The sequence below is a fragment of the Lissotriton helveticus genome, chromosome 6 (assembly GCF_964261635.1).
Source record: "Lissotriton helveticus chromosome 6, aLisHel1.1, whole genome shotgun sequence".
Classification (NCBI taxonomy): domain Eukaryota; kingdom Metazoa; phylum Chordata; class Amphibia; order Caudata; family Salamandridae; genus Lissotriton; species Lissotriton helveticus.
Window position 1 is genome coordinate 646491450 of NC_136067.1, and position 27324 is coordinate 646518773.

General features: G+C 46.9%; 1 protein-coding gene across 2 annotated transcripts in view; it reads right to left on the reverse strand.

Moving 5' to 3' along the window:
* Positions 1–27324, reverse strand: part of LOC144762824 (lebercilin-like) — a 2038162-nt gene that overhangs the window by 1056095 nt on the left and 954743 nt on the right. For both annotated transcript variants that reach the window (XM_078648105.1, XM_078648106.1), the window contains one exon: positions 14416–14622. In XM_078648105.1, coding sequence (XP_078504231.1) covers positions 14416–14622 — 207 coding nt within the window. The remainder of the gene's footprint in view (positions 1–14415; positions 14623–27324) is intronic.

Sequence of the window (27324 nt, forward strand, 5' to 3'; positions counted from 1 at the left end):
CTGTAGGATCGATGGGACCACGCTACACTAATTCTTGGTAAGTAATAGGAGGCCCACGGAACGTGTGTGCAGAGTGTGAACTCACACGCGAGATGCGTAACAACGTCTATGGACAGTACAGTTCAAGTTAAAAGGTAAGTACGGACAATCCTGACTAGTTAGGACAACAACGACTGTGGAATTGGACACTAGGACAGTTAGACTACCCTTGAGCACCGAAATGCTCTCGTTACCTCACCCACGGGCTGCGGGTGCATAGGTGCCAAAGTGTGTCGGGTTCTCGCGTTGAAGTCAATGGAGCCTGAAAGAAAAGATGCTGCAGGCGATCAGGAGGAAGATGTCCGGTGCGATCCAAGGGTGGATCGGTGAAGAAGAGGACCTGAAAGCAGAGGGGACAGTGTTCAAAGTCACTAGCCAGTGACCGGTGTGGAACCAGGAAGGAACCAGATGCTGTCATCGCGATCAGGTGAAGAGTGGACGCTTGACTCTGCAGCCACGTGGACCAGGGGGTGTCTTCGATGGAGCCACGAGCTGTCCCACGCAGGCTCTCCCTGTCGGCGGTGTCGGATCCGGGATTGGAGTCAACAGGCCTTGGCAAAGGCAACCCACGCGGTGAGTGGAAAAGACGTCTGGTGCGGACTAGGAGAGTCAGGGGTGCCCCTCTTTTGGAAGGGAGCAAGGGCCAGTCTGGAGCAACCAGACCAGCAGCAAAGAGTTCAAAGTTCGTCGTCTAGGAGGCCACTAGCCAGCCGGCAAGTGACCAGACAATGCGTCAAGCAGCAAACAAGCAGAAGGGCCCCACGCATATCTCGTGGATGCTGGAGGGTTGATCTTCGGTGCAGGGGCTGCTCGGGGCTGGGGCTTCTCAATCCCCAAAGCACTTGGTCGAGTTTACCTCTGGAGTCGTGCTAGAAGCGAAGTGCAGTTTCTTTCAAGATGGCCGGTCCCACGTGTCTCGTCGCACCCACGGGTCTCAGCTTTGCTGCAGATGTGAGTTGAGATCGGAGAGGTCTGGGAATCCGGGTCTCGTCGGGCTCTGAAGTCTGGATCCTCGAGGGAAGACGACAAAGTGAAGCCGCTGGACGCTTGATGGTGCCTGCAGTTGCAGGGTGGACACTCCTTGCCCACAAGGGAGATTTCTTCAGTCTTCTGTGGAGCAGAACGTCGAAGTCCAGAGTTTCTTCTTGTAGAGTAGTTCAGGATTAATCTAATTTGGAATGGGACCAGCTCCTACCTTTATCCTGCTAAAGGGGGCTGCACTACTAACTAGGTCCCTCCCCTTGGTGGGACCAGGAGGGGGGGGGGTTACACCCCCTATCCTTTGTCCGGTTTCTCGCCAGAGCTGGGGCTGGAGTGCCCCAGCAATTGTTTTGAACCGGTATATGCACAGGGCACCTTGTGTGCCCCAGGCATGTCTCATTCCTTTCAGGCCTATCCTACCCAATACACAAAATCCTGTCTGGGGTGGTGCTAGCACCTCCCAAGGCAGGAAACCCTTTGTCCAAGCCGCCCTCGCTGGAAGGACTCCCAGCAGCAGGAGGTCAGACTTGTGTCTGTGGTGGCAGCATCCATTTTGTGATGCCAAGGCTGGAGTTAACTTTAACCGGGGTTCACAGTTACATACATGTCGTGTCCCTCTAGAAGGGTGGAATGCTACCCCCGTCGCCAGAATTGGCGAGGGGGTAGTATTCCAATTCGTATGACACCTTACTCGACATGTTTTGATAATGTTATACCAGAGTTGGCATTTAACCGCGAGGTTGATAATGCACTTAAGAGTATATGGTATAGCGTTATCATGGAACAGCTATTAGGACTTGGTTCCGCAAGCTGCAAACGGGCTCAGCTCATGCCAGAGCACCATCTCACATAATTCCAAGCACTCTGCCTTCAGGATTGATAAGGCCTTCCATAGGAGTGACTGATAGGAATATATGTGTCCATTTTAGGGTTAGATATAGGTATACTATATCTATAGCAAAGGGTGATTACCCCCTCTTGCCCCAGCTGTCATGCAGCCAGTTGTGTCAGTTTTAGATGGCCAGCCAGGGGTGGCATAATACATGCTTCAGCCCCTGGTAGGCCCTGGGTACACCTATGCCCTGGGTACAGGGACTGATAAGGTGGCCCAGTACCAATTGGTAAATGCACCTAAAGTACAGGGTTGTAAATTTAGAGAGAGAACAGCTAGGCTGTGGGTCTGATTAGCAGGCCCACAGCCAGGGAAAGTCATAAACCAGTGAAGCAAAAAGCAAAAATCTGGGGTGACCATAGGATTGCAGACCCCACTCTCCTACATAACCCCCCCCAAACTTAGGGACATTAAACTAACCTTGACCAGGTGAGTCTTCCTGTTCTAAGTGGAAATACCTGGAGATACCATCTGCATTGCCATGGTCAGTCCCTGGTCTGTGCTCCACTGTAAAGTCCATCCCCTGTAGGGAAATGGACAACCTAAGAAGTTTGGGGTTTTCACCCTTCATCTGATTTAGCCATAAGAGGGGCTTATGGTCGGTCTGAATCTTGAAGTGAGTTCCAAACAAGTATGGCCTCAACTTCTTCAGGGCCCAAACCACAGCAAAGGCCTCCCTCTCAATAGCTGACCAACGTTTCTCTCTAGGGGTCAGCCTTCTGCTTTTAAAAGCAATGGGCTGGTCATGACCATCAATATTCAGTTGAGATAGAACAGCTCCCACACCCAACTCAGATGCATCTGTTTGGACAATGAAGGTTTTGGAGTAGTCAGGACTCTTGAGAATAGGTGCAGTACACATGGCCTGCTCTAGGTCATCAAATGCCTTCTGACAGCTAACTATCCACTGAACTTTCTTTGGCATTTTCTTGCTTGTCAAGTCATTAAGTGGTGTCACAATGGACCCATAATTTTTGACAAACTTCCTATAGTAACCAGACAGGCCCAAGAAAGCTCTGACCTGTGTCTGGGTGGTGGAGGAGCCCAGTCCTTTATGGCCTGTATCTTGCTCTCCAAGGGTTGAACCTGGCCTCCACCCACAAGGTGGCCCAGGTACACAACCTGACTCTGCCCTATCTGGCACTTGGTGGCCTTGATAGTGAGGTCTGCCTTTTGCAGGGCCTCCAAAACTTTCCTCAGGTGGATCAGGTGATCCTCCCAGGTGGAGCTAAAGACAGCAATATCATCTAGATATGCTGCACAGTAGTCATCCAACCCAGTGAGAACTTGGCTCACCAACCTTTGAAAAGTGGCAGGTGCATTTTTCAAACCAAAGGGCATCACCACACATTGGTAATGACCTCCTGGGATAGAAAATGCTGTTTTGGCCTTGGCATCCTCAGCTAACCTGATCTGCCAATAACCAGCTGTTAGGTCAAATGCACTTAAGAAAGTTGCAGAAGCCAACTTGTCTATCAGTTCATCTGCCCTAGGTATTGGATGGGCATGTGTCTTAGTGACAGCATTGAGACCCCTGTAGTCTACACAAAACCTCATCTCTCTCTTACCATCCTGGGTGTGAGGTTTTGGCACTAGAACTACAGGACTAGCCCAATGGCTTTCTGAGGGTTCAATGACTCCCAATTCCAACATCTTTTGGACTTCTTTCTTAATGCAGTCCCTGACGTGGTCAGGTTGCCTGTAGATTTTACTCTTGACAGGCAGACTGTCACCAGTGTCCACCTCATGGGTGCACCAGTTTGTCTGACTGGGGGTCAGTGAGAACATTTGCCTGAAGGATTGAAGAACCTGTTTACAATCCTCTGGTTGATGTTCAGAGAGGCTGTCAGAAAAGACTACACCATCTACTGACCCATCATCAGGGTTCTGAGTGAGCAGGTCTGGGAGAGGGTCACTCTCTTCCTCCTGCCCCTCATCTGTGGCCATGAGCAAGCCCATGTCCTCCCTGTTGACAAATGCCTTGAGCCTGTTTACATGAAGCACCCTGTGGGGGCTCCTGGGAGTTCCCATGTCCACCAAGTAGGTGACTTCTCCCTTTTGCTCAATGATGGTATGGGGTCCAGACCATTTGTCTTGGAGAGCTGCTGGGGCCACTGGCTCCAACACCCACACCTTCTGTCCTGCATGGTAAACAGTTAGGAAGTTAGGACAGCCTTTTGGTCATGCCAAGCTTTTTGTTCTTGGCTGGCCTCAAGGTTTTTAGATGCCTTCTCCATGTACTCTGCCATCCTGGAGCGGAGACCAAGTACATAGTCCACTATGTCAAGTTTAGGCTTTTTGAGAGGTAACTCCCATCCTTCCTTCACCAGACATAGGGGTCCTCTTACAGGATGCCCAAACAGAAGCTCAAAAGGACTGTAGCCAACCCCCTTCTGTGGGACCTCTCTGTAAGCAAACAGGAGGCAGGGTAAAAGGATGTCCCATCTTCGCCTAAGCTTTTCAGGTAACCCTTTTATCATCCCTTTGAGGGTCTTGTTGAGTCTCTCAACAAGCCCATTGCACTGTGGGTGATAGGGTGTGGTAAATTTGCAATTTACACCACACTCCTTCCACATAGCAGTCAAGTATCCTGACATGAAGTTTGCACCTCTGTCAGAGACAACCTCCTTAGGAAACCCCACTCTGGAGAAAACTCCAAGTAGGGCCCTGGCCACAACAGGAGCTGTAGTGGTCCTAAGGGGAATAGCTTCTGGATACCTGGTGGCATGATCCACTACCACCAGTATAAATCTGTGCCCAGATGCTGTTGGGGGGTCCATTGGTCCAACAATGTCTATCCCCACTCTCTCAAAGGGTACCCCCACCACAGGTAGTGGTATAAGAGGGGCCTTTGTTGTGCCACCTGATTTGCCACTGGCTTGGCAGGTGACACATGAGCGACAAAACTCTTTGGTGTCTTCAGACATGTGAGGCCAGTGAAAGTGTGGGGCAAGCCTGTCTCAAGTCTTGTTCTGGCCTAAGTGACCTGCAAGGGGAATCTCATTGGCTAAGGTGAGAAGGAAACCTCTAAGAGACAAGGGGATGACCAGCCTCCTGGTAGCACCAGGCTTGGGGACTCTTGCCTCAAAGTATAGGAGTCCATCTTCCCAATATACCTTATGGGCACCTGTAGCATTCCCTGCAGCCTCAGCAGCAGGATGCTGTCGGAGGGGTTCAAGAGAGGAACAGTCTAATTGGGCCTGTCTCAAGTCTGCCCTGGAAGGCCCCCCTGTCCCAAGAAACTCAACCTGATCAGGTTCAAGCTCTTCTAGGACAGTTCCTTCTGGGGTCTCTAGGTCAGCCTCCTGAGAGGGCTGATCCTCAACCTGAAGCAGGGGGGAAGGCTCTGCCTTAACCCTACCATTCCTTCTCTTGGGTAGTGTCTGGTCCATTCTTCCAGGATCCAGCACTTGTTCAGCTGGGCATTTCTTGGCCTGTGACCTAGTCACAGCAAGGACATGTGAGGAGAGACCTAGCATTTCTACATGAGTCCTGTACTCCACATCTGACCACAGTGAGGATTCCAAATCATTGCCCAAAAGACAATCTACTGGGAGGTCTGAACTAACTACAACCCTTTTGAGGCCAGTTACCCCTCCCCAGGAGAAATTAACAACTGCCATACTGTGATTGGTAGTGACATTGCTAGCATTGGTCACTAGGTAGTCTGAACCTAGCATGATCTGGTCAGGGTCCACAAATGTTGGTGCCACCATAGTGACACTGGCACATGTGTCCCTGTAGGCCTGAGCCATTTTCCCATTGATTAAAGGTGTTTGTCTGTATTTGCCCAGAGTACTAGGACTTACAGTAGGGGTCATATCCATGTCCCCAGTACAGACAAGAATTGCCTGAGTAGGAATTCTGACTAAGTCAGAACCCACCTCAGTTCCCAGGGTTAACCCAACTATAGCCTTGGGAGGTACACTACCACTACTAACGGTACTAGGGGATGCAGGTGTCTTAGGGACAGTAGTGGTAGGAGTTTGGCCTTTCTTGGTGCACTCACTAAACCAGTGAGTCTTACTTTTACAGTATTGGCCCCATGGTTTCTTAGGACCATCATTCTTCTTCTTTTGGGAATTTTGGGACCCACCCTCCTTAGGTTGTTGGGGCCCTGTTGAAGACTTCTGGTCATTTTGCTTATTCTCATTACCCTTCTGGTCTGCTTTCTTCTGGCCACCACCCTGGTTCTGGTTCTGCTGCTTGACCCTTGTCCTGACCCATCTGTCTGCCTTCTTTCCCAATTCTTGGGGAGAGGTCAGATCTGAGTCAATCAAGTGCTGATGCAACAACTGGTTCTGACAATTATTTAAGATTTGCTCTCTCATAATTAGATTATACAATCCTGTGTAATCAGTAACTTTACTTCCCAGTTACCAGCCCTCCAGAGCCTTAGTGGCACAATCAACAAAGTCAGTCCAATCTTGAGCCTGAGTTTTCTGGGTGTCTCTGAACATCAACCTGTACTGTTCAGTTGTTAAGCCAAACCCATCAATCAGTGCAGTTTTCAAGACTTGGTAATCATTAGCATCCTCATCTCTAACAGTGAGGAGCTTGTCTCTACCTTTACCTTCAAAGGAGAGCCACAATATAGCTGCCCACTGACTCTGGGGTATCTGCTGTACTTTGCAGGCTCTCTGCAAAGGAAATATCCACTTGTGGATATCATCTCCTGTCTTAAAGGAGGGCACTATTTTACTCAGGTGTTTATTATCAAAACTCCTGTCTCTATCCCTAGGGATATTGCTGCCACCAGTGGGGACTACCCACCTCAACTGTTGCTCTCTAGCAAAGGCAAGCTTCTCTTTGGCCAGGGCAAGTTCTTCCCTTTGGATCCTCAGATTAGCTTCCTTCATCTTGGCCTCATGCTCTCTCCTCTGAGGGGAAGTCATCCTCCTCTGAGCAGATCCATGAGAGGCACGAGAGTGCACAGATCTAATGGAGTCCCTAGAATGAGACCTATCTCTTCTAACTCCATAGTTAGGCCTGCTTAGGTTCAGCACTGGGGGTCCCCCAGTTCCTTCCCTATGTAGGTCTAAGTTGGCCCTTGTGAGTCTGCTGACTATCACAGAAACTTTGTCTGCCTCATCCCCAGAGGGTTCCTCATCCTCCTCCTCCTCATCTACATCTTCGGTTTCAGGGAGATCTGGATCACCACGAGTACCTTCTAAGGGGGGCATGCTCCTATATGGATTAGAGGGGTCTGTGTTAGCAGCCCTTCTGGCATCATATGTCTCTAAGAGACCTAACAGAAAAGGAGTGGTAGGGTTAGAACCCTGTTTCAATTTCTTGGAGGTACACACTTGTCTCATCTCCTGGAAACTGAGAGCTGCATATCTGGAAAGGACCTGTGGAGGGTCACTAACCACTAGGGGAGTCTCTGAGGACTCTCCATGGGTAGACATGCTTTCTAGTGAGGTGTAAGTGATGCACCTACCTACACTATGGGTTTTCCTACTGATCCCTTGCTAAGAGTTGTAGTCAGGGTGTGCTAGGCCCTTTCTACTATAACAGCTGGTTCAGTAGAACTCAGAGTATTTCTAAGCTTGTTATATGTATCTAGAGTACCTTATGTGATCTTTCAAATGATATTTCAAGATTAAACGCGGTAAAAACAACAGCAAGCTCAAATCCCAACCGCTGCACACCAATGTGAGAAGTTGACCTGATATATGATGCTCACTAGTTCTAGTGATCACCTTGTATCAGTCCAAACAAACCTTATGGTGATTGGTTGTAAGTCAACCTTATAGACCAGCTATCCTAATTGTAGCATGGACAAAGCAGTCTTAGGCTAAACTCTTTTGGCATGTGAAGCCAGCTGTTTTACCACAATATAACCCCCTTGAATACCAGATGAAAGGACACCACACAGGTTGTTATGAAAATAAACAGTATATTTATTAATAACAACACCTCTGAACTTTTTATGAGGTCAGAGGGCTAAGCACATGACAATCTCTTAAGAAAAATACGACAAGTTGCACAAAATTACAATGGTGCCCTAGGGGCACGACAAACCATATACTAAGTAAGTGGAATGTGAAAGTCGATAAAAAGAAGGGAGCTGTCCAGAGGCTGTAGGATCAATGGGACCACGCTACACTAATTCTTGGTAAGTAATAGGAGGCCCACGGAACGTGTGTGCAGAGTGTGAACTCACACGCGAGATGCGTAACAACGTCTATGGACAGTACAGTTCAAGTTAAAAGGTAAGTACGGACAATCCTGACTAGTTAGGACAACAACGACTGTGGAATTGGACACTAGGACAGTTAGACTACCCCTGAGCACCGAAATGCTCTCGTTACCTCACCCACGGGCTGCGGGTGCATAGGTGCCAAAGTGTGTCGGGTTCTCGCGTTGAAGTCAATGGAGCCTGAAAGAAAAGATGCTGCAGGCAACCAGGAGGAAGATGTCCGGTGCAATCCAAGGGTGGATCGGTGAAGAAGAGGACCTGAAAGCAGAGGGGACAGTGTTCAAAGTCACTAGCCAGTGACCGGTGTGGAACCAGGAAGGAACCAGATGCTGTCGTCGCGATCAGGTGAAGAGTGGACGCTTGACTCTGCAGCCACGTGGACCAGGAGGTGTCTTCGATGACCAGGATGGAGGCACGAGCTGTCCCACGCAGGCTCTCGCTGTCGGCGGTGTCGGATCCGGGATTGGAGTCAACAGGCCTTGGCAAAGGCAACCCACGCGGTGAGTGGAAAAGACGTCTGGTGCGGACTAGGAGAGTCAGGGGTGCCCCTCTTTTGGAAGGGAGCAAGGGCCAGTCTGGAGCAACCAGACCAGCAGCAAAGAGTTCAAAGTTCGTCGTCTAGGAGGCCACTAGCCAGCCGGCAAGTGACCAGACAACGCGTCAAGCAGCAAACAAGCAGAAGGGCCCCACGCATATCTCGTGGATGCTGGAGGGTTGATCTTCGGTGCAGGGGCTGCTCGGGGCTGGGGCTTCTCAATCCCCAAAGCACTTGGTCGAGTTTACCTCGGGAGTCGTGCTAGAAGCGAAGTGCAGTTTCTTTCAAGATGGCCGGTCCCACGTGTCTCGTCGCACCCACGGGTCTCAGCTTTGCTGCAGATGTGAGTTGAGGTCGGAGAGGTCTGGGAATCCGGGTCTCGTCAGGCTCTGAAGTCTGGATCCTCGAGGGAAGACGACAAAGTGAAGCCGCTGGACGCTTGATGGTGCCTGCAGTTGCAGGGTGGACACTCCTTGCCCACAAGGGAGATTTCTTCAGTCTTCTGTGGAGCAGAACGTCGAAGTCCAGAGTTTCTTCTTGTAGAGTAGTTCAGGATTAATCTAATTTGGAATGGGACCAGCTCCTACCTTTATCCTGCTAAAGGGGGCTGCACTACTGACTAGGTCCCTCCCCTGGGTGGGACCAGTAAGGGGGGTGGTTACACCCCCTATCCTTTGTCCGGTTTCCCGCCAGAGCTGGGGCTGGAGTGCCCCAGCAACTGGTTTGAACCGGTGTATGCACAGGGCACCTTGTGTGCCCCAGGCATGTCTCATTCCTTTCAGGCCTATCCTACCCAATACACAAAATCCTGTCTGGGGTGGTGCTAGCACCTCCCAAGGCAGGAACCCTTTGTACAAGCCGCCCTCGCTGGAAGGACTCCAAGCAGCAGGAGGTCAGACTTGTGTCTGTGGTGGCAGCATCCATTTTGTGATGCCAAGGCTCGAGTTAACTTTAACCGGGGTTCACAGTTACATACATGTCGTGTCCCTCTAGAAGGGTGGAATGCTACCCCCATCGCCAGAATTGGCGAGGGGGTAGTATTCCAATTCGTATGACACCTTGCTCGACATGTTTTGATAATGTTATACCAGAGTTGGCATTTAACCGCGAGGTTGATAATGCACTTAAGAGTATATGGTATAGCGTTATCATGGAACAGCTATTAGGACTTGGTTCCGCAAGCTGCAAACGGGCTCAGCTCATGCCAGAGCACCATCTCACATAATTCCAAGCACTCTGCCTTCAGGATTGATAAGGCCTTCCATAGGAGTGACTGATAGGAATATATGTGTCCATTTTAGGGTTAGATATAGGTATACTATATCTATAGCAAAGGGTGATTACCCCCTCTTGCCCCAGCTGTCATGCAGCCAGTTGTGTCAGTTTTAGATGGCCAGCCAGGGGTGGCATAATACATGCTTCAGCCCCTGGTAGGCCCTGGGTACACCTATGCCCTGGGTACAGGGACTGATAAGGTGGCCCAGTACCAATTGGTAAATGCACCTAAAGTACATGGTTGTAAATTTAGAGAGAGAACAGCTAGGCTGTGGGTCTGATTAGCATGCCCACAGCCAGGGAAAGTCGTAAACCAGTGAAGCAAAAAGCAAAAATCTGGGGTGACCATAGGATTGCAGACCCCACTCTCCTACACCTACAACAAGACCTAGCTAGGTATGGCACTTATATCATCTGCTTCTACAGGATCAGAAGTGCCACCACAAACACGTTAAACCATCTGCTGTGGCAGGATATACAGAACAGGGAGCGCTCTCAAGCCAGAAGCTATCTTCAGCTAGCCTTAGAAAATACCAAACTCACAGAACTCTGGGATGCGCAAATTGGCTACCCCCACTTAAAAAAACTGGTCTGGAAAACCTTAAAACAAATTTCTTTGGTGGAGGACAAAGCAAGCTTCTCAAATAGATTGCACGCCTGGATGACCCTTAACTCCTATAAATTACTGGCCCCACAACCATTTTTCAACCAGGGTTACCCGAAGTCTATAGAAATGAACTTTCTGAGACACAGGATGGGATCTTTCCGTGCGCTCAACATTTTCCACCATGGCTAAGGACACAAGTACTAGAGCCGTGCAGGTTGTGCAAAACCAAACAAGGCGACATAGTTCATCTAATCTGTTTATGCAAGGAACTGTTCCAAGCACTGCAACAGTTTCTCAAAGAACCATTCAAACAGAAAGGCATCCGCACCAGGAGGCAAGCGGTGCTAGCCTGCTTAAACCCAGAAAATACACGACTAAACTGTAGAATGGTAAAATTCATTTTGCTGTCTGGACAAAAATTGCCAAACCTACAGAAAAACTGAACCAGGCCTTGGCACTGCAGTACACCCTGATAGGAATATGCCCCAACTCAGTCCACTATAAGGAGATACTGCCAGCAGTAGATTGACAACCCCCGCAACAAGTGGAGAAAATTTTGACAAATACAAACAAGATGACCTGCGAAACAAAGTCCATGGCTGGTCCAAAGGAAGACGGGACTGCAATTTATAGCTTTCAGCTATATAAGGACACATACTATGTCTAAAATTTAACTCTGATTTAATATCTGTAAAGAGTCATCCAATAATGGGTTTTTATTTTGGTTTTAATTTGAAGATTGCTCTAATATTTTTTTTTTAAAAAGGCAGCGAAAACAGAGGTACTCACATACACATTGTGAAAATTGTATATATACTGTTGTTTTTATGCTCTAATTTTGTATTTTATGCTATGCTCTAAATTTGTATTTTATGCACTGACATTGCAATGGTTTTAAGTAACTATGCAGGAAATAAAGAAAGTTGAAACGCCCCAGATGTCGCTCACAAGCGGCAGACTTTCAGCACATGTTCTGGAGCTGCCCCACACTACATTCATACTGGCAACACGTCCATAAGTCACTCGAGGATCTCACATACTTAAATACATGGGAAGCCTGTGCCCTGGGTATCTATCAGAAAAGAAAACACAAAGTACCCCTCAGATTTGCCTCACTGGCCATTTTACTGGCCAAACGCAACATTGTCATGCACTGGCGGTCTCCCACAGGCACCCCAGTCGCTGCCTGGGTGGGGGCGGTTCAAAAATGGGCATTAGCGGAGGAAGAGACACTACTGGAAGAGGAGGTGAAAGGGATGCGCAAACACTACATATCACTGGACTGGGCTATCCTACTGAACCACTTCAAACAATCACTGACCCATGATGACCTGGGAGACGACCCTCACACGCCGCAAGACACACAACCGCAGATCCAGACCGCGAACATGGATGCCGGATCCCCTCCCACAACACATAAAGAAAGCCATTAGCTCTCCAGCACTATGTTATCTGCCTCAATGGACAGTTGGACCTCGGTGCAGGATCGACCTTAACCCCACACTTCCCCCAGCTTTCCGCCCCTAGAAGTATGTGGACCCACCATCCACCAGGGCATATGCCACTCTGCGACTTCAGACGATACCCGTACCCAAAATTCGATGAACACCCCTCCCCTCAGTTCTTCTCCAGCCTAGTTATGTTCAGAAATTTCCTATGGAGCCACTTCCACAGTGACAAAACATTGGACTAAAAACTGTGACGGACGCTGCATTATGTTCTAATGCTCTGGATATGTAGTTTGATAACCTGTTACACGATGCAAAATGTCACAGTAAATGCAAAATGTCAATAAAAATATGTTAAAAAAATAATAATAAATAAAGAAAGAAAGTTGAAACTACTCAAATCTGCTGCATCTCGCTTTGCTCCATAAGCTGTAACTATTTAACTAGTCACTGTACAGGTTTACAAAAAAAGAAAAGAAAATTACTTATGACTAACCGGCAGGAACTGAAACTTCTTTGTGGAGGGAAAACTATTTAAGAGCAGTTTGTTCCAAATGCCTCAATTTTGGAACACGCTGTTTGTCATTCAGCTCCCGGGAATACCGCAGAACAGAGGTGCACTTGTAGTATGTATGGAACAAAGGAAAGGCGAAAGTTGAATTATTGCATCGTAAAAATCAAAGCTAATTTCAAAAGTATTTTTTGTTTTATATGTAGCCCTGTGCGTTTTTACCTGTTAAGGTACACTTTAGATAAATAAATAAAAGAGCGACTTGCGCGGTAGACAACATTTTTTTTTCCATTAGAATGGTTGATGTTAGCAGGCGCGTGTAATTGATGTAGTGATCCGCCGCCTGAGCCCGGCTACAGCCCTGGTTGATGTTAGCAGGCGCGTGTAATGTCGTTGAATGAGAGAGTTATCAGCCGCGGGTAAATCCGTTTAATGAGAGAGTTGAGTGACAGCGAGTAGGAGAGGCTGCAGTAATTGTCCCCGCAGACACGCCCATTTGCATGTTCCCCCGCTTGAGGCCCAGATGCAGGCCTGTTTGATGTTAGCAGGCGCGTGTTCCCCCGCTTGAGGCCCAGCTGCATCCCTGGTGGATGTTGTCAGGCGCGTGTAATTAGTGTACTGATCCACCGCCTGAGCCCGGCTAAAGCCCTCGTTGATGGTAGCAGGCGCGTGTAATTTCGTTGAATGAGAGAGGTCAGTAACAGTGCGCAGGAGAGGCTGCAGTAAAGTTACTTACCAGGCCTCCAGGTGAACGCGTTTGTCACGCCCCCAGCACACGGCCACAGCAGACGATCTTCTGATTAATGTACGACCCACATGGCATGTAGGGCGGAACGTAGCACACGCCCCCAGCGTTTCTCACGCCCCCAGCGTGCCCCTTGATGCGGCGCAATTGCGTTCACATGGCATGAAGGTCGGACACACGCCCCAAACATTTCTCACGCCCCCAGCGTGCCCCTTGATGCTGCGCAGCAACGTAATTGGCGCTTGTATGTACGACTCACATGGCATGAAGGGCGGACACACGCCCCCAGCGTTTTTCACGCCCCCAGCACACACCCACAGCCCACAATGTGATGGCCATACTACACGCCCCCAGCATTAGTCACGCCCCCAGCCCATGCCCACAGCACATTGCAGACACACCCACAAGGGACTACTTTGCTGGCACGGTTCTTTTACCTTTTAAATGTATAAAGGAGTTGGCCTAACGGCTAAGGCGCTCGACCTCGGACATGGGGATCTGGGTTCGAGTCTTGGTAACGACGCCAAACATCCTCTGATTCTGGGCAAATCACTTAATCTCCCCGTGCCTAACAAAAATGAATGTGTGTCCTCATGTAACGTAACTGGTGCTATGTAAAGCGCTTTGATACCTGATTCAGTTCGGGTCAAGTTCGCGCTATATAAAACTCTTCAAAAAAAATATATATATGGTGGCCGTCTGCATAGCCTATGTCCTTCTGCTGCAACTGCCCTTTCCAACGCTGTATTGGGTGTTGTGATTGGTGCTGTGGTTACTGAGATTACCCGCCTCAAAGGTTTGGGCTCTCTCTTTATAATATTAGTAAGGATAGGAAGAAAGAACTGCATAACACATATCCAAAATATACCATGTGTACAAATGGACAGATAAAGATATATATCTCGGCTATGAGATATAATTAAACATTTATCAAATGGTTTAGTATTTCCCAACTTCACTGCCAGAATGGATGTAATCGAACAACTTCCAGCATAGATTACATTCGATTCGGTCATCGGTCGGTCGGTCTGTCTGTCTGTCTGTCTCCACACAATACGTGTGGGCTGATGAAATAAACATTATGCCATTATGGGGTATATCGGCCACCACACGGATGCCAGGGCGCCGCGATCTGCCAGGAAAGGTGGGTGGGCGATGCTGGCCCCGGGCGCGGTTTTACCTGTTTATGGAGGACACGCTGGGCACCGTGTCGTTGTCGCAGATCCCCTCTGCCTGCAGCCGGTCCCGGATCTCCCAGGCGAACATGGTGGGGTTCTGCCTCTTGTACTCGGCGATCTTGTCCACCACTTTGGGGGTGGCCACTTTGGGCTTCGAGACCCAAATCACCCCGGGCTGGATGATGCATGTCTCGTAGTACCTGCAAGACCTAAAAGGAGAAATGAATGATTAATTAAGAGCCACGTCGTGGATTCATGATCTGTGGAGAGAATGGCACGGGGAAATATTATTTCTTTACGTCGATTACTTGTTAGAACATGGAGTTACAACTGAACTAAAAAAAATCCTAACCTTTCTTAGAAACACTTTTATTGCTCCCCATCTAGAAAAAAAACCTTCAGGCACCAAAACATACTACTCACAGAGTAACGCAAGTCATTAATTCATATTTTGTGGCTACTGCACCCCTGGAATGCCTCATTCCCCAAAAGCTATAACAATCATGATTCAGATTTATTTATTTTATACAGTGCATCTCCGCCCATCTAATGGGTGTTAGGGCGCTTTATTTTTTAATAAACCATAGAAAATTAGTTTTCTTATACAGTAAAAATTAAAATTGCATAAAAATGGGAGCAATTTAGTAGAAGAGAGTGACAATTGTTTGTAGGGACCATTTGAAGGTAGAGAGGTTGAATGGAAGGGGTGAAGGTGAGGGGTGTTATAGGAAGCATTATATCAGATACACATTTTGCTTGACCTTGTCATTGAAGTAACACGTGTATGGCACTATATTCTATTTTCAGCTCATGATGCAATAAAATAAGCTCTTGCATAAGACATGGAAATATTTCTGTACATAGAAATATGTCAAGTGCATTGCAATTGGGGTTATTTCAATATTATACTTGTGTTCTAATTGTGAAATGGCATCGATAATTGATATTGATAATTGATATTCTATTTATCACACCAAGTCACACTGTGCTTTATCAAATCAATCCCTCTATTATTTCCAAATACAATTGATAACGTGTCTTTAAATATAAGCCCTTTGTCAACTTTGTTTGTTTTGTGTTGCGAAGTAATCATGCGTATTCAAGCGCCTATCATGCAACGTTTCGAGCCACAAAGGGTCTCACAATAATGTGTTTCACCACTTTTATTGTGACACTTTAATATCACCAAGTGATTATTAATGATTCAAGGACAGGAAAATACATACGACCCTTACGTATCATTTGTATTTAATAAACAAATGCAGATTACTTTTGGTAAATTCGGGTTACACCAAATTCAAATGACTATTCAACGACAAATGAGTGTGAGCGATTAAAGGAGGCACTAGGAAAAGAGGGCAGGAGCAGAAGAAACCTTCCTATAGCATATGTGCTTACATAATTTGACTCAAAAGATCAAACTCCTTTTAAAATTTGTATTTTATTTTCCAGCCACATCTATTAAAAAATATCTCTTTTGTGAGGGACAACTTCCTCCTCGAGTGTGGTTTCGTAATTAGTACTGGAAAATCAGATTTAATGGCGCAGAAAATTTTTCGATAGATAGAGCAGTGTGTTAATCAAACACCCTCTTTGTTTACATTAACCAGGGTAAGCTGCTACCCTCATTTGGAAGTACGCCTTGTCCTCCCATATGAATAATTTTTTTTATACAGCAGCGCATTGAGGAGGTGCAGGCGCTATACATATGCCCTATCACCAAACACACAGTTAATCTTCTTAAAAGCACGTCAGGGTTACATTTAAATGAGGACCCTAGAGACACAGGGGCATATGTATAAAGACTGGCGAAAACTACCGCTAGCGCTAGTTAGCAGCAGTTTTCTTACCGCTGTGTACTGCTAAAAACTATCGCCTTTTTTTTTTATTTTTAAAGTTTCAAAAACCTTTATTAAAATTGAGACACAAACGGAATTACAGAGTTGCACCATAACCAAATATTATGCACTGCGATCAAACAGAAAAGTTCCAAAGATAGCACATAAATAAACCATAAACAAACACATCATAATAGGTCGAGGAGACACCAAAAACTATGCCGGTAAATTGACATGCACGGCACCATGTATAACAGAGTGGGGGCACTGAGATTCAGGAAAGGGGGCAAAGAGGAAGGGACTCATTGACCTTCACAGGCAGCTCCCCGGGGTTGGGAGCTGGCGGGGAGCGCGGGAGAGGTCACCAAGTGCTGGGAAGCGTGGCTTAGGAGGTAGGAGATTAGCGGACCCCAAATATCCAATGGGCAGGATCTAGCACGCATAAGGTCCCAGAATTCGGACAGGAGGGTCTGGCAACAGGAGGCGTCATCAAGGCAATGGGCCACTTTCGGCGCGGGACGGCGACCCCAGCACATGGAAATCCAGTGCCGCGCAAGAACCAAAAGCATAGCGGTGAATTTGTGGGAGGAATTTGGGCAAAATTTGATGAAGCCTAAAAGGCAAGGCAGAAGATCAGGTTGGAACAAGGAGGTGATCTCAGAGATGATAGCGCATACCTCACGCCAGTAAGCTGAAACCTTGGGGCAAAGCCAGGCGAGGTGGGAAAAGTCAGCCGGAGGCGCAGAGCAGTGCAGACACCTGTCACTAGCAATGAGTCCCATCTTGTGTAATTGGACAGGGGTCCAGTAGAGCCTGTGTAAGTACTTCAAGTGGATAAGACGCAGACGGTAGTTGGGGGAGAGGTGTTTGATCTGGGTACAACAGTACAGCCAGTCGGCCTGGGAAATATGAATATGCCTAGGTCCACCTTCCACACCACGCGGTCCCTGTCAGTAGAGATGGGGGAAGCTGCCAGTGTGGAGGCGTACATTTTGGAGACCAGTTTCTAAGGGAAAGGGGATGTATATAGAAAATTTAGAGTGGCCATCGAGGGGGGAGATTTGGGAAAGGAGGGGTGGAGCCTCCTGCAGACCGCCCAGAGTGGATAATACAGCAAAGTGTCCAAAGGGCCAGAATCTGGAGCCAGTGTATAGAACATGTTCTCAGGATAGAGGTCAGACACGGTGAGGTACTGGGTTTTTAAGAACCGGCACAGAACCGGTAACCCAGCGGTGTCAGGGTACACCCAGAGACCTCGGGTTCTTCCTGATCCAGACCACAGAAACTCAGAGTCTTCTAGGTGAAGTCAAAGATCGATTTATTGGCTGCAACCAAGGTAACAAGTGTCCTAGAAGTACAACACGCGGGGAAGTATATTCTCAGGAGACTGCTCGAATTTACAAAGTCAGGCTTCTCTCTTTATACAGAATATTCGGCTTCAGGCAAACATTCTTCGAATTTGCAATATATCATTTACAGGTTTTGGTTTACAAAGGAAAAGCAGAGTCATGATGACATGTACATATTTCACGTCGTGCTGCCCATAACAAATCACCCGGCAAGGCCCAACATTTCATCAGATATCGGTGGACCCCCAATAAAACAGGCACCTCCCCACCATAAAGTAAGCGAAGCAAAAAGAGTAGAGACAGATGGGAGCAGGATACGGCAGGTGTGCGCGCTGAAATGGTTTTATGGCCTGTTGAGCCTTGATGCTATCTTGTTCGGCCACTGGGAGGGGAACTGACCTAACGAGTTCGGCCTGGGGCAATGGTTCCAACTTGTACTGGTCATAGGAAAGTCGATTAAGGAGTATGTGTCCTTGTGGAAATGAATTCCGCTGGATTAAGGCCTATGTAAAGGGCAACACATAAATGGAGGCCAAGGGTTCAGGACGTGAATGACGATTTCGGGGTGAAATCGTCACCCGAATATGCTAAAAATATTTGTACATGGTATGCTCGTCATTCTCGGTCTTTTGATACCAAATTCGTCATGTTTCGACGAAGTTTTAATTCTCGAGTCCAGAACGATTACATGAATCCAGAATCTTCAGAACCACAAACCCTCCTTTTGCCCTTACATAGGCAATTAATCTGTCCTCATGTTAATCTGAGTCCAGATCTATATTCGTAAAGTCATTGAGATGTTGCTGTAACATCATTCTAGTACTTAGTTCATCTCTTGACACAGGCTTCCTTACACATGATGTAACACAGAGGCCACATATTGCAGGAGCACACTGTATGCACAGACAGAACAGGAAAAGAATGGCTAAGACCATCCCAATGACCATTAGAATTTTCCATCCCCAGGCAGATATCAGTTCCCAGAACCATCCCATTAGCGACCAATCTCCTTTATCCACATGAATAGATTCGGAAATCTTATGTAGTTTGGAGATGGCCTGGTACACTGTTGGGGCGTTATCAGGGATGAAGATACAGCAACTAGATTGGATCAATCTGCATACCCCACCTCGGTCTGCAAGTATGACATCTAAAGTGACCCTGTTCTGAAGGGTCATAAGTCGATCCGACTGGAGCTCAGCAGTCAAGTTACTAAGGGCACCAGCAGTTTCAATCACAGTGGACTCAACTACCCTTGTCAATTGCCTTATGTTTCTGCTGTTAGCCATGGATCCCCAGAACGGCAGAAAACCTTTTGCAAAGTCCCCAAATTCTTGACCTGCAGTGTCTTCATCACTAAAAACAACTCTAACTATCCTTGTCCGGTGGTAGTCTGCCGCTGCTGTGTAGGTGGGAGGCAACAGGAAGGAAACAAAACATGAGCCCAAAAAGTCAGGGGGCAACCATGTATAGGCTCTATCGTGGCAGATGAAATAGGTACCCTTAGCCGCTAGAAACGCAGGGGAAGTCTGAGATCCAAAAACATACGTTTTAGTACAGACACTCTTCCCTAACTGAGCCCTGGGATTCGTGCCATTACCTTGCAGACACAGATGACCCTGATAGGGTACAATCCAGATCGGGAATGATCTCTTGGCTCGCTGTTTCTCACTCAGAGTAGCTCCATATCCAGTCATGTTCCATCCTATGTATAATAGGGTCTCATCTCTAGGGATAGTCTCATAAGAAATACCTTCCTTAATCATGTCTACTATACCCTTGACTAGAGCACTTTTTCTAGGATTGTCTGTTACAGAATGCAGGGGGGAGATTTCGTGTGCATATATGAACATTGTCCTATATGCCCATACAGAACCATTGTGACTGAATGGCAAGACCAAATAAGGGATACCTTTATCCGTGGTGTGAGGCATTAGACCGCACACCCAACAGTTAGTTGTGTTCATTACAAGTTGGTGTTGGTGTAACAACTGAACAAAGGAGTTATTGATGAACTCCAATCTCCTATTTGATTCGTGGTCAGGCAGAGGGTGGAAAGAATGAGAGGAAACAGTAGGAGGAGGTATGGGTGATGCAGTGGGTGCAAATGTTACACGAAAAGAAAGTAAAACATAACTTATCAAAAATACCATGACACCGAATAGCATAAAAATACACAATATTATAAAACCTTTCCTTGTCATCACGTTGCACAATTCGTGCTTAAAATTCGTCCGTTTGGCAGGTCTCTCCACATCGGGAAACTCCATCCTCTCTAGAGTGCTGCCCGCGGTGGTAGGTTGCCTCTGCTAAGGGATGCTTCTGTCAGTCTAGGACAACTCCCTTGGACCAACCAGAACTACCGACCTAACGTCGTCAGCTGCACCCCAAAGACTTTAGTCAACCGCGGCCCTAGCAGCGGAACCCGGATGGCGGTTCGAAAAATAAAAATAAGCAAGTTTCCTAGATGGGAGAGCTGCACTTTCAAAAATAGTACTTGGGAGGAAAAAGAAATATCTTTTTATTAGTCCATGGATCTTGGTCTCAAATTGCAAAAAGAAAGTGTTTTATTAGTTCGTTTTCCTCGGTCTCAAATTATATCGTTGTTTTCCTCGTATTGTCTGATCCTGGAACAAGAGGTCAGGCTCTGTAGTGTTCAACCGATCGGATGGCGGCACAGCCTTGTGCAAAATGTTTTCACTTTCTCGCTCAGAGTCAGTTCTTTTTACATGCAAATCATTAAAGGGGGCGGCGTGTGGTACTGTTTTAGGTTTTGGGTCAGCGACACCCTTCTGGACCCACTGGTCAGGAGGAAGAGGGAAAGGAATCTTCTTACAATGGATCCCGTGGACCCAGTTGGTCTTCCCCTCCACCCGAACGGCTGTTCTTGTAGAAAGAAGGACGAGGTGAGGCCCGGTCCACCTGGGCTGGTCGTTCTTCGTTCTTTGGAAGTTGCGGACAAGAATCCAGGAACCGGGGTCAATGGCGTGACCCGGAGTCTCAGAGACCGGAGGCAGGGTGTTGTGGACCTGTTGATGCAAAACACGCAATTTAGCCGTCAATTCATACAGATAATTAAGCAAAATAGGGTGTTCAAGCTCGCTGAACTTAGTGGGTCTAGGCACTCCCCATATGTTGGCTGGCCGGCCAAAAACTATCTCATATGGACTAAGTTTCACTCGTGAATGCACAGTCATTCTAGTGGACAGGAGTGCTAAGGGTAGAGCGTCAGGCCATTTAAGACCTGTGCTCGCTTGGATTTTGGCCAGTTTAAGTTTTAAAGTGCCATTGTAGCATTCTACTAATCCAGCTGATTGGGGGTGATTTGCAGCGTGGAACTTCTGCCGAATACCTAGTCCTTCACACACTCTCTTCATCACACTACCCACAAATTCACTTCCATTATCAGACCAGACCATTCTAGGCATTCCAAACCTGGGGAAGTACTCTTTCACAAGGGCTTTTGCTGTGGACAAGGCAGTATTGTCTTTTAGGGGATAGGCTTCTACCCATCTTGAGAAGGCACAAACAACAACGAGTACGTATTTTAAATTGTTGCACCTCTCCATGTGAATGAAATCTAGCTGCAAAACCTCGAACGGGTACGTAGGAGGCGCAAAATGACCAGCTGGAGTTGGGGTTCCCCTACCAGGATTGTGTTTCAAACATACCATGCAATTCTTGACAACATTCTCTGCACACTTGGGAATCCCTGAATTCTTCCATACTGGGGCCAACAACTCGCAAATCCCTTTCACGCTGATATGAGCCATTCCATGAGCCATTGTAACCACTGCAAGCACATATGCATCGGGTAACAACCATCTCTGATGCTCTGATAATTCAATCCAGCAACCATTTGCATCCATTCTACCCGTACTTTCTCTCCAAGTTCTCAACTCTTTCTCTGTGGCCTCAGCTTGGATGGACTTCACACTCTCTATTGTGTCTTCACACATTACAACATCACCAGTCCACCTTGCAGGGCCTGTAACATACATTCGGCTCATTACATTCTTTGCCGTTTCTTTCGCGATCTCATCAGCAAATGCATTTCCACGACCAACATCATCAGTCACCTTCTTGTGAGCACTACATTTCACAATCGCCATCTGCAGGGGCAAGGTCAGTGATTCAAGAAGCTCATTCACCAACTGACCATGCTGAATCTTAGCTCCATGTGAAGTCAGGAATCCACGTTCTCTCCACAATCGCCCAAAACTGTGAGCCACTCCAAATGCATACTGACTATCAGTGTAGATAGTCACTTTCATTCCTTTGGACAACACACATGCTCTCGTGAGTGCAATTAATTCTGCTGCTTGAGCTGAATTATGCGGGACACGCGCAGCTTCAACAACTGTATGCAAAGTCTTGACAGCATATGCTGCAGTCGTGTCACCACTCGGGAGCTTAAAGCATGAACCATCCACCCATAATGTACCATCACATTCGGCAAGAGGAGTATCGGATAGATCTATTCTCCCTTTCGTCTCTTCCTCTGTTCTGAGAAAGCAATCGTGCTGTTCTGAAACATCTGATTCCTCTGCAATTGGCAACAACGTAACTAGGTTTAAGGTACTGCACCTTTTTATGTGCACATGACTCGCTAATAGTGTAAATTCATAACTGGACAATCGAGCACTAGTTAAGTGCTGTGTCTTTGTTCTATTTAACAACGAGTCTACTGCATGTGGGGCCATCACGACTAGTGTATTATTCATTACTAGACCAGCAGACTGACGAATAGAGACAGCTGCTGCTGCTGTGGCTCTTAAACAACTCGGCAATGCTTTTGCTACCAGATCCAAGGTCGACGAAAAATAGGCACATGGACGCTGCCTACCTCCAAACAACTGAGTCAACACAGACAATGCACAGCCCTCTTTCTCGTGGACATATAATGTGAAAGGCTTACTGTAGTCGGGGGTACCTAACACAGGAGCCGAACACAATGCTGTGCGCAATTCGAGAAAACTTTTCTGACACTCTTCAGACCAAGGAATGGGATTGGGTGTATTTTTGCACGTTAATGCCACCAAAGGTTTGGCCAATAACGAAAAATTTGGAATCCATTGTCTACAGTACGATGTAATGCCCAAGAAAGCACGCACTTCTCTCTGTGTTTTTGTATTTGGAATCCATTGTCTACAGTACGATGTAATGCCCAAGAAAGCACGCACTTCTCTCTGTGTTTTTGGTACATTCAATTTCGCTATTGCCAGAATTCTTTCTGGGGTCAGTTTCCTTCCCTCCTTCGATAAGAGGTGACCTAAGTAGGTCACTTCTTGTCGGCAATACTGCAGTTTGGAAAGTGACACCTTGTGATGAAGATCACACAGATGACGCAATAATGACAGCGTGGCCTTTTTACAAATTTCCTCAGTGTCTGCAGCAATGAGCAAATCATCCACATACTGTACAAGAGTAGCACCTTCAGGTAAAACAATCGTATCAAGCTGTGTTTTTAGAGCTTGACTATATATTGATGGGCTTTCACGGTAGCCCTGAGGAGCGCGTTTAAAGTGGAAGCTGCGACCTCCTAAACTGAAGGAAAAAATATCCCTGCTTTCCTCAGCAATCGGGATGCTGAAGAAGGCATTCTTCAGGTCAATCACCGAAAACCAAGAGGCAGATGCTGGAATCATAGTCAATAATGTGGTAATGTCGGGGACAACTGGGAATTGTGGCACAACTATTTTATTCACCTCTCTAAGATCAATCACGAATCTGTACACAGGTGGCTGAGAAGGGCCAGTTCGTTTTAAAACAGGCAGAACAGGACTATTGCAAACGTTGCCTCGTGTTTCTTCAATCACATCCTTTTCAATCAATTCGTAAACGATCGCTAGCAAAGCTTTTTCACCTTCACTCGAGATTTTGTATTGGGGAATTCGTGGCATTTTAACGTTGGATTTCAATGTTACAACATATGGTGGAATTTCTAAAAGGCCTACATCATTAGGACCAGTGGCCCAAAGAGTATCTGGAAGAAACGACAATTCTGCTGGAAGTTTGTCCCTCGACAAATACATGGGAGAAACCACTTTCTTACCTAAAGTAAGTTGTACTCCTGAAGGAGAACAGTACAAAGTCGCATACAATCTTTTTAACAAATCCAATCCTAGCAAGTTTTCACCACAACCTGTTGTCAGAATGAGGGGTGCTTCGAATTCGCAAGGACCAACAGAATGAGATAAAGGGTCAGAAATCGGATTTCTAAGTGGGGCGCCAGAAAAACCTACAGAAACGTTCATTTCGCCAGACAAAGGTGCGCCAGGGAGTTTGGAGTGCATAATAGAACTCTTTGTAGCACCAGTATCCAACAGAAAAGGCTCTGACACACCGGATGTAATCACCTCAACGTAAGGTCCACTCTGATCTACTGGAACTGAAACAACTCCCTCTCTTTGTCTTTGGCTGTCCTAGCAATCATTACCCTCCAAATACTCATTTTCTGTATAGTAATCATCAACATAGTATTGAGCTGTCCTGTCAGATGCGTTGTTCTGCTGATCGAACCTATTCATAGAATTTTGTGGTGGAAGGGGACGTGCGTTCTGGGGGACGTTTCCACATCCTCTACCTCTAGGCGCTTGCTGAACACCACGACCTCTTACACCAGAAACACCATTTGCACGTTGTAACAGAATAGGACAACAATACTTAAAATGACCTTCTTCCTTGCAATACGAACACTGGTTGGGGCCTACAGGGACACGGGGTTGAGTATACTCGACTCTTTGTGAGTTCCTCTGATACTGTTGAGGGTGCTGAAAATTAGTCTGGTAGTGATTCTGGCCATTATTATTTTGAGTACCACCACCACGTGGCGGGTATGCTTGCTGTAGCAAAACCTTTGTTTTTAATTCCTTGGTTTTCTTTTCTACTCTATCTTTCTCGTCCTTGTCTCTATTCTCGTAATATTGGGCAGTAGCTAATATCTGCGCTGAAGATGAGACTGCCCAAGAACTTTCCGAATCCTTTAACTTTTTACACAATTCTGGAAGCAGATTGTGCACAAATTTATCGACAAACAATCTCTGACCACCTTCTGTGGTCATATCTTGACCGCTGTGGTCGACAAATGTTTCTTCAAACCTGGTGAAGAAATCTGAGACTGTTTCTTCTTTCTTCTGCTTGCATGCAGATAACTTATCCCAATTTACGCGTATTGCAGGCATTATCGTTTTCATGTAATCAACTATTCTACCAGGGAGTTCTGCTATCAAAGGCTCAGGTTTAGCACCACCAACTTGTCGGGCGTCTGCAGCTGCAATATTAGCCCATGAGTCACCTAATTCCTGATCATGATCTGTAGGACGAATTTTACCCCATAAGGGCTGTGGAACAACATTCCCAAATAACATATCGATATCGGCTAAATTCATTATACATGATCCAGCAGTCTGTGACAACTCTTTGTAATATCCTGCAGGATTTTTACGCGGATCAGGTAATGTCTGTTTAAGTGCTAAAACTTCAGCTCGCTTCCATGGGACATGTACCCATACACGCTGAAAGTGTGGCAAAATAGGCGGGTTAGCAGTTGTGTCACCCTCTCTCCATTGTGGGGGAACTTCTCTCATAGGGTATTGTCGCGCCTTTTTCCTACTAGATGCACTAGGCTCAGATTGTGACCCAGAACTGCTCCCCTTACTCCGATATGATAACAATATTACAACCGCTTTCTCTACATCGGGACCTACAATCATGCCCTCTCCAAACTTAAACCGTACACAACACAACTCTTGCGGGTTGCATTCCAGATCATTGTCTTCCAAATCCTCGCAAAGGAAAACACACATCTGTTCAAAAACATATCTCTGCGTCGGTGCTTCCCATTGGTGGAAGACTTCCATGACCGACTCTACATCATACTTCACAGTGTCCATCACCCATTTTCGTGCCAAACGATTCAATGTGTCTCTCTCTTGATAGTCAGGCAGTCGACTTCGCAACTGTCTTCGTTCCATTTTAGGGGTCGTAGTAGGCGACCTGAAAAGAGGTGAGAAAAGGTTAGTGACAGTGCTGGCCATTTTCTGCCGAATGGAAGGTGAAACTGAAGGAAGAACGGGGTGAGATAAGGCAGAGGCAGAGGCAGAGATACCAGCAGAGGAGGCATCAAGAGAAATAGAAGGAGCACTAGAAAAAATCGTAGAGGGAGCATTAGGAGAAGTAGAGAGTACAGTAGGCAAAATCATAGAAACAGGTGTGATTGGTGGGCCTTGAGGAGGCTGCACCAAAGGAGTAGGAGCCAGCTGAAGAGTAGCTGGTGGGTGCTGTGGAGGAGCAGGAGGCGTAGGTTGCACAACTAAAGGTTGCGGGGGTGCCGTGGCATTTTGCGCATAGGGGGGTGGCGAACTTAATAAATGCGACATTAATGGATCTTTTTCGCGCTCTTTTGCTGCCTCTTGCTGAAGAGACGGCAAAACTGGATAACATTTATCTATTGCCATTTTACGTTGCCTGTGCAACTGCTCACTCATCTGTTCTTCCTCATCGTCTTTAAACTGCATAGCAGCTTGCATTACTGAAATTCCTCCTTCTCTCTTATTTTTCTTAGCTAATTTGATTTCCTTCTGTTTGGCCTCCTTACGCCATAGGCGAAAAGAGTCAAACATCGCCGGCCGGGCTTTCTTTTTGAACAGTTTAACTTCAAGGTTATCTAAGATTTCGGTATCAAAGCTACCATATTGGGGCCATTTTAAAACACCATCTTTTCTTGTGTATTTGATCCACACTTCATTGTATGTGATGGGGCCTACTCCGTGTTTGACATATAACTCGTAAGTTGGAGTTCCAACCGGAGGAACCGGACATGAGTCCTCCAATCGGGAGTCCCTATTATTACAACCAAGACAAAACAAATTTCCAAGTCTAAGACTAGGCATCTTCGCTCTCTAGTCTAGTTCCAAACTTCAAAGGATTATCGATTACGATATTTCCTCGTGAAAACACGAGTCCTTCGGTTTTGGTGCTTGCAAGTACCAACAATTATCCCAAAGGATACCCAAGATTAAGACCAACTAAGGACTGGGAGACGCTCCACTTATACTTAACTGAGATTTCGATGACGTCACCAGAAGACTCGTCTTAGTGTTTCGCTCTACCAAACTTCAAGGGTCCAAATCAGGGCGATAGCCAGGGCAGCAGTCCTTTGTAGCCGTCGGGAAGCGGGGAACCTCGCAGCAAAGACCTTCGGACCACGTCGACATGCAGGGGTCGATGAGGTGGTTGGCCGTCCTCCGGAATTTTCACACGAAGCTCCTCATGAACCTCTGGCTGACTGGTACCACTGGAATCGCCCCAAACGTTGGGCGCCAGCTGAGGTACTGGGTTTTTAAGAACCGGCACAGAACCGGTAACCCAGCGGTGTCAGGGTACACCCAGAGACCTCGGGTTCTTCCTGATCCAGACCACAGAAACTCAGAGTCTTCTAGGTGAAGTCAAAGATCTATTTATTGGCTGCAACCAAGGTAACAAGTGTCCTAGAAGTACAACACACGGGGAAGAATATTCTCAGGAGACTGCTCGAATTTACAAAGTCAGGCTTCTCTCTTTATACAGAATATTCGGCTTCAGGCAAACATTCTTCGAATTTGCAATATATCATTTACAAGTTTTGGTTTACAAAGGAAAAGCAGAGTCATGATGACATGTACATATTTCACGTCGTGCTGCCCATAACAAATCACCCACATTTCATCAGATATCGGTGGAC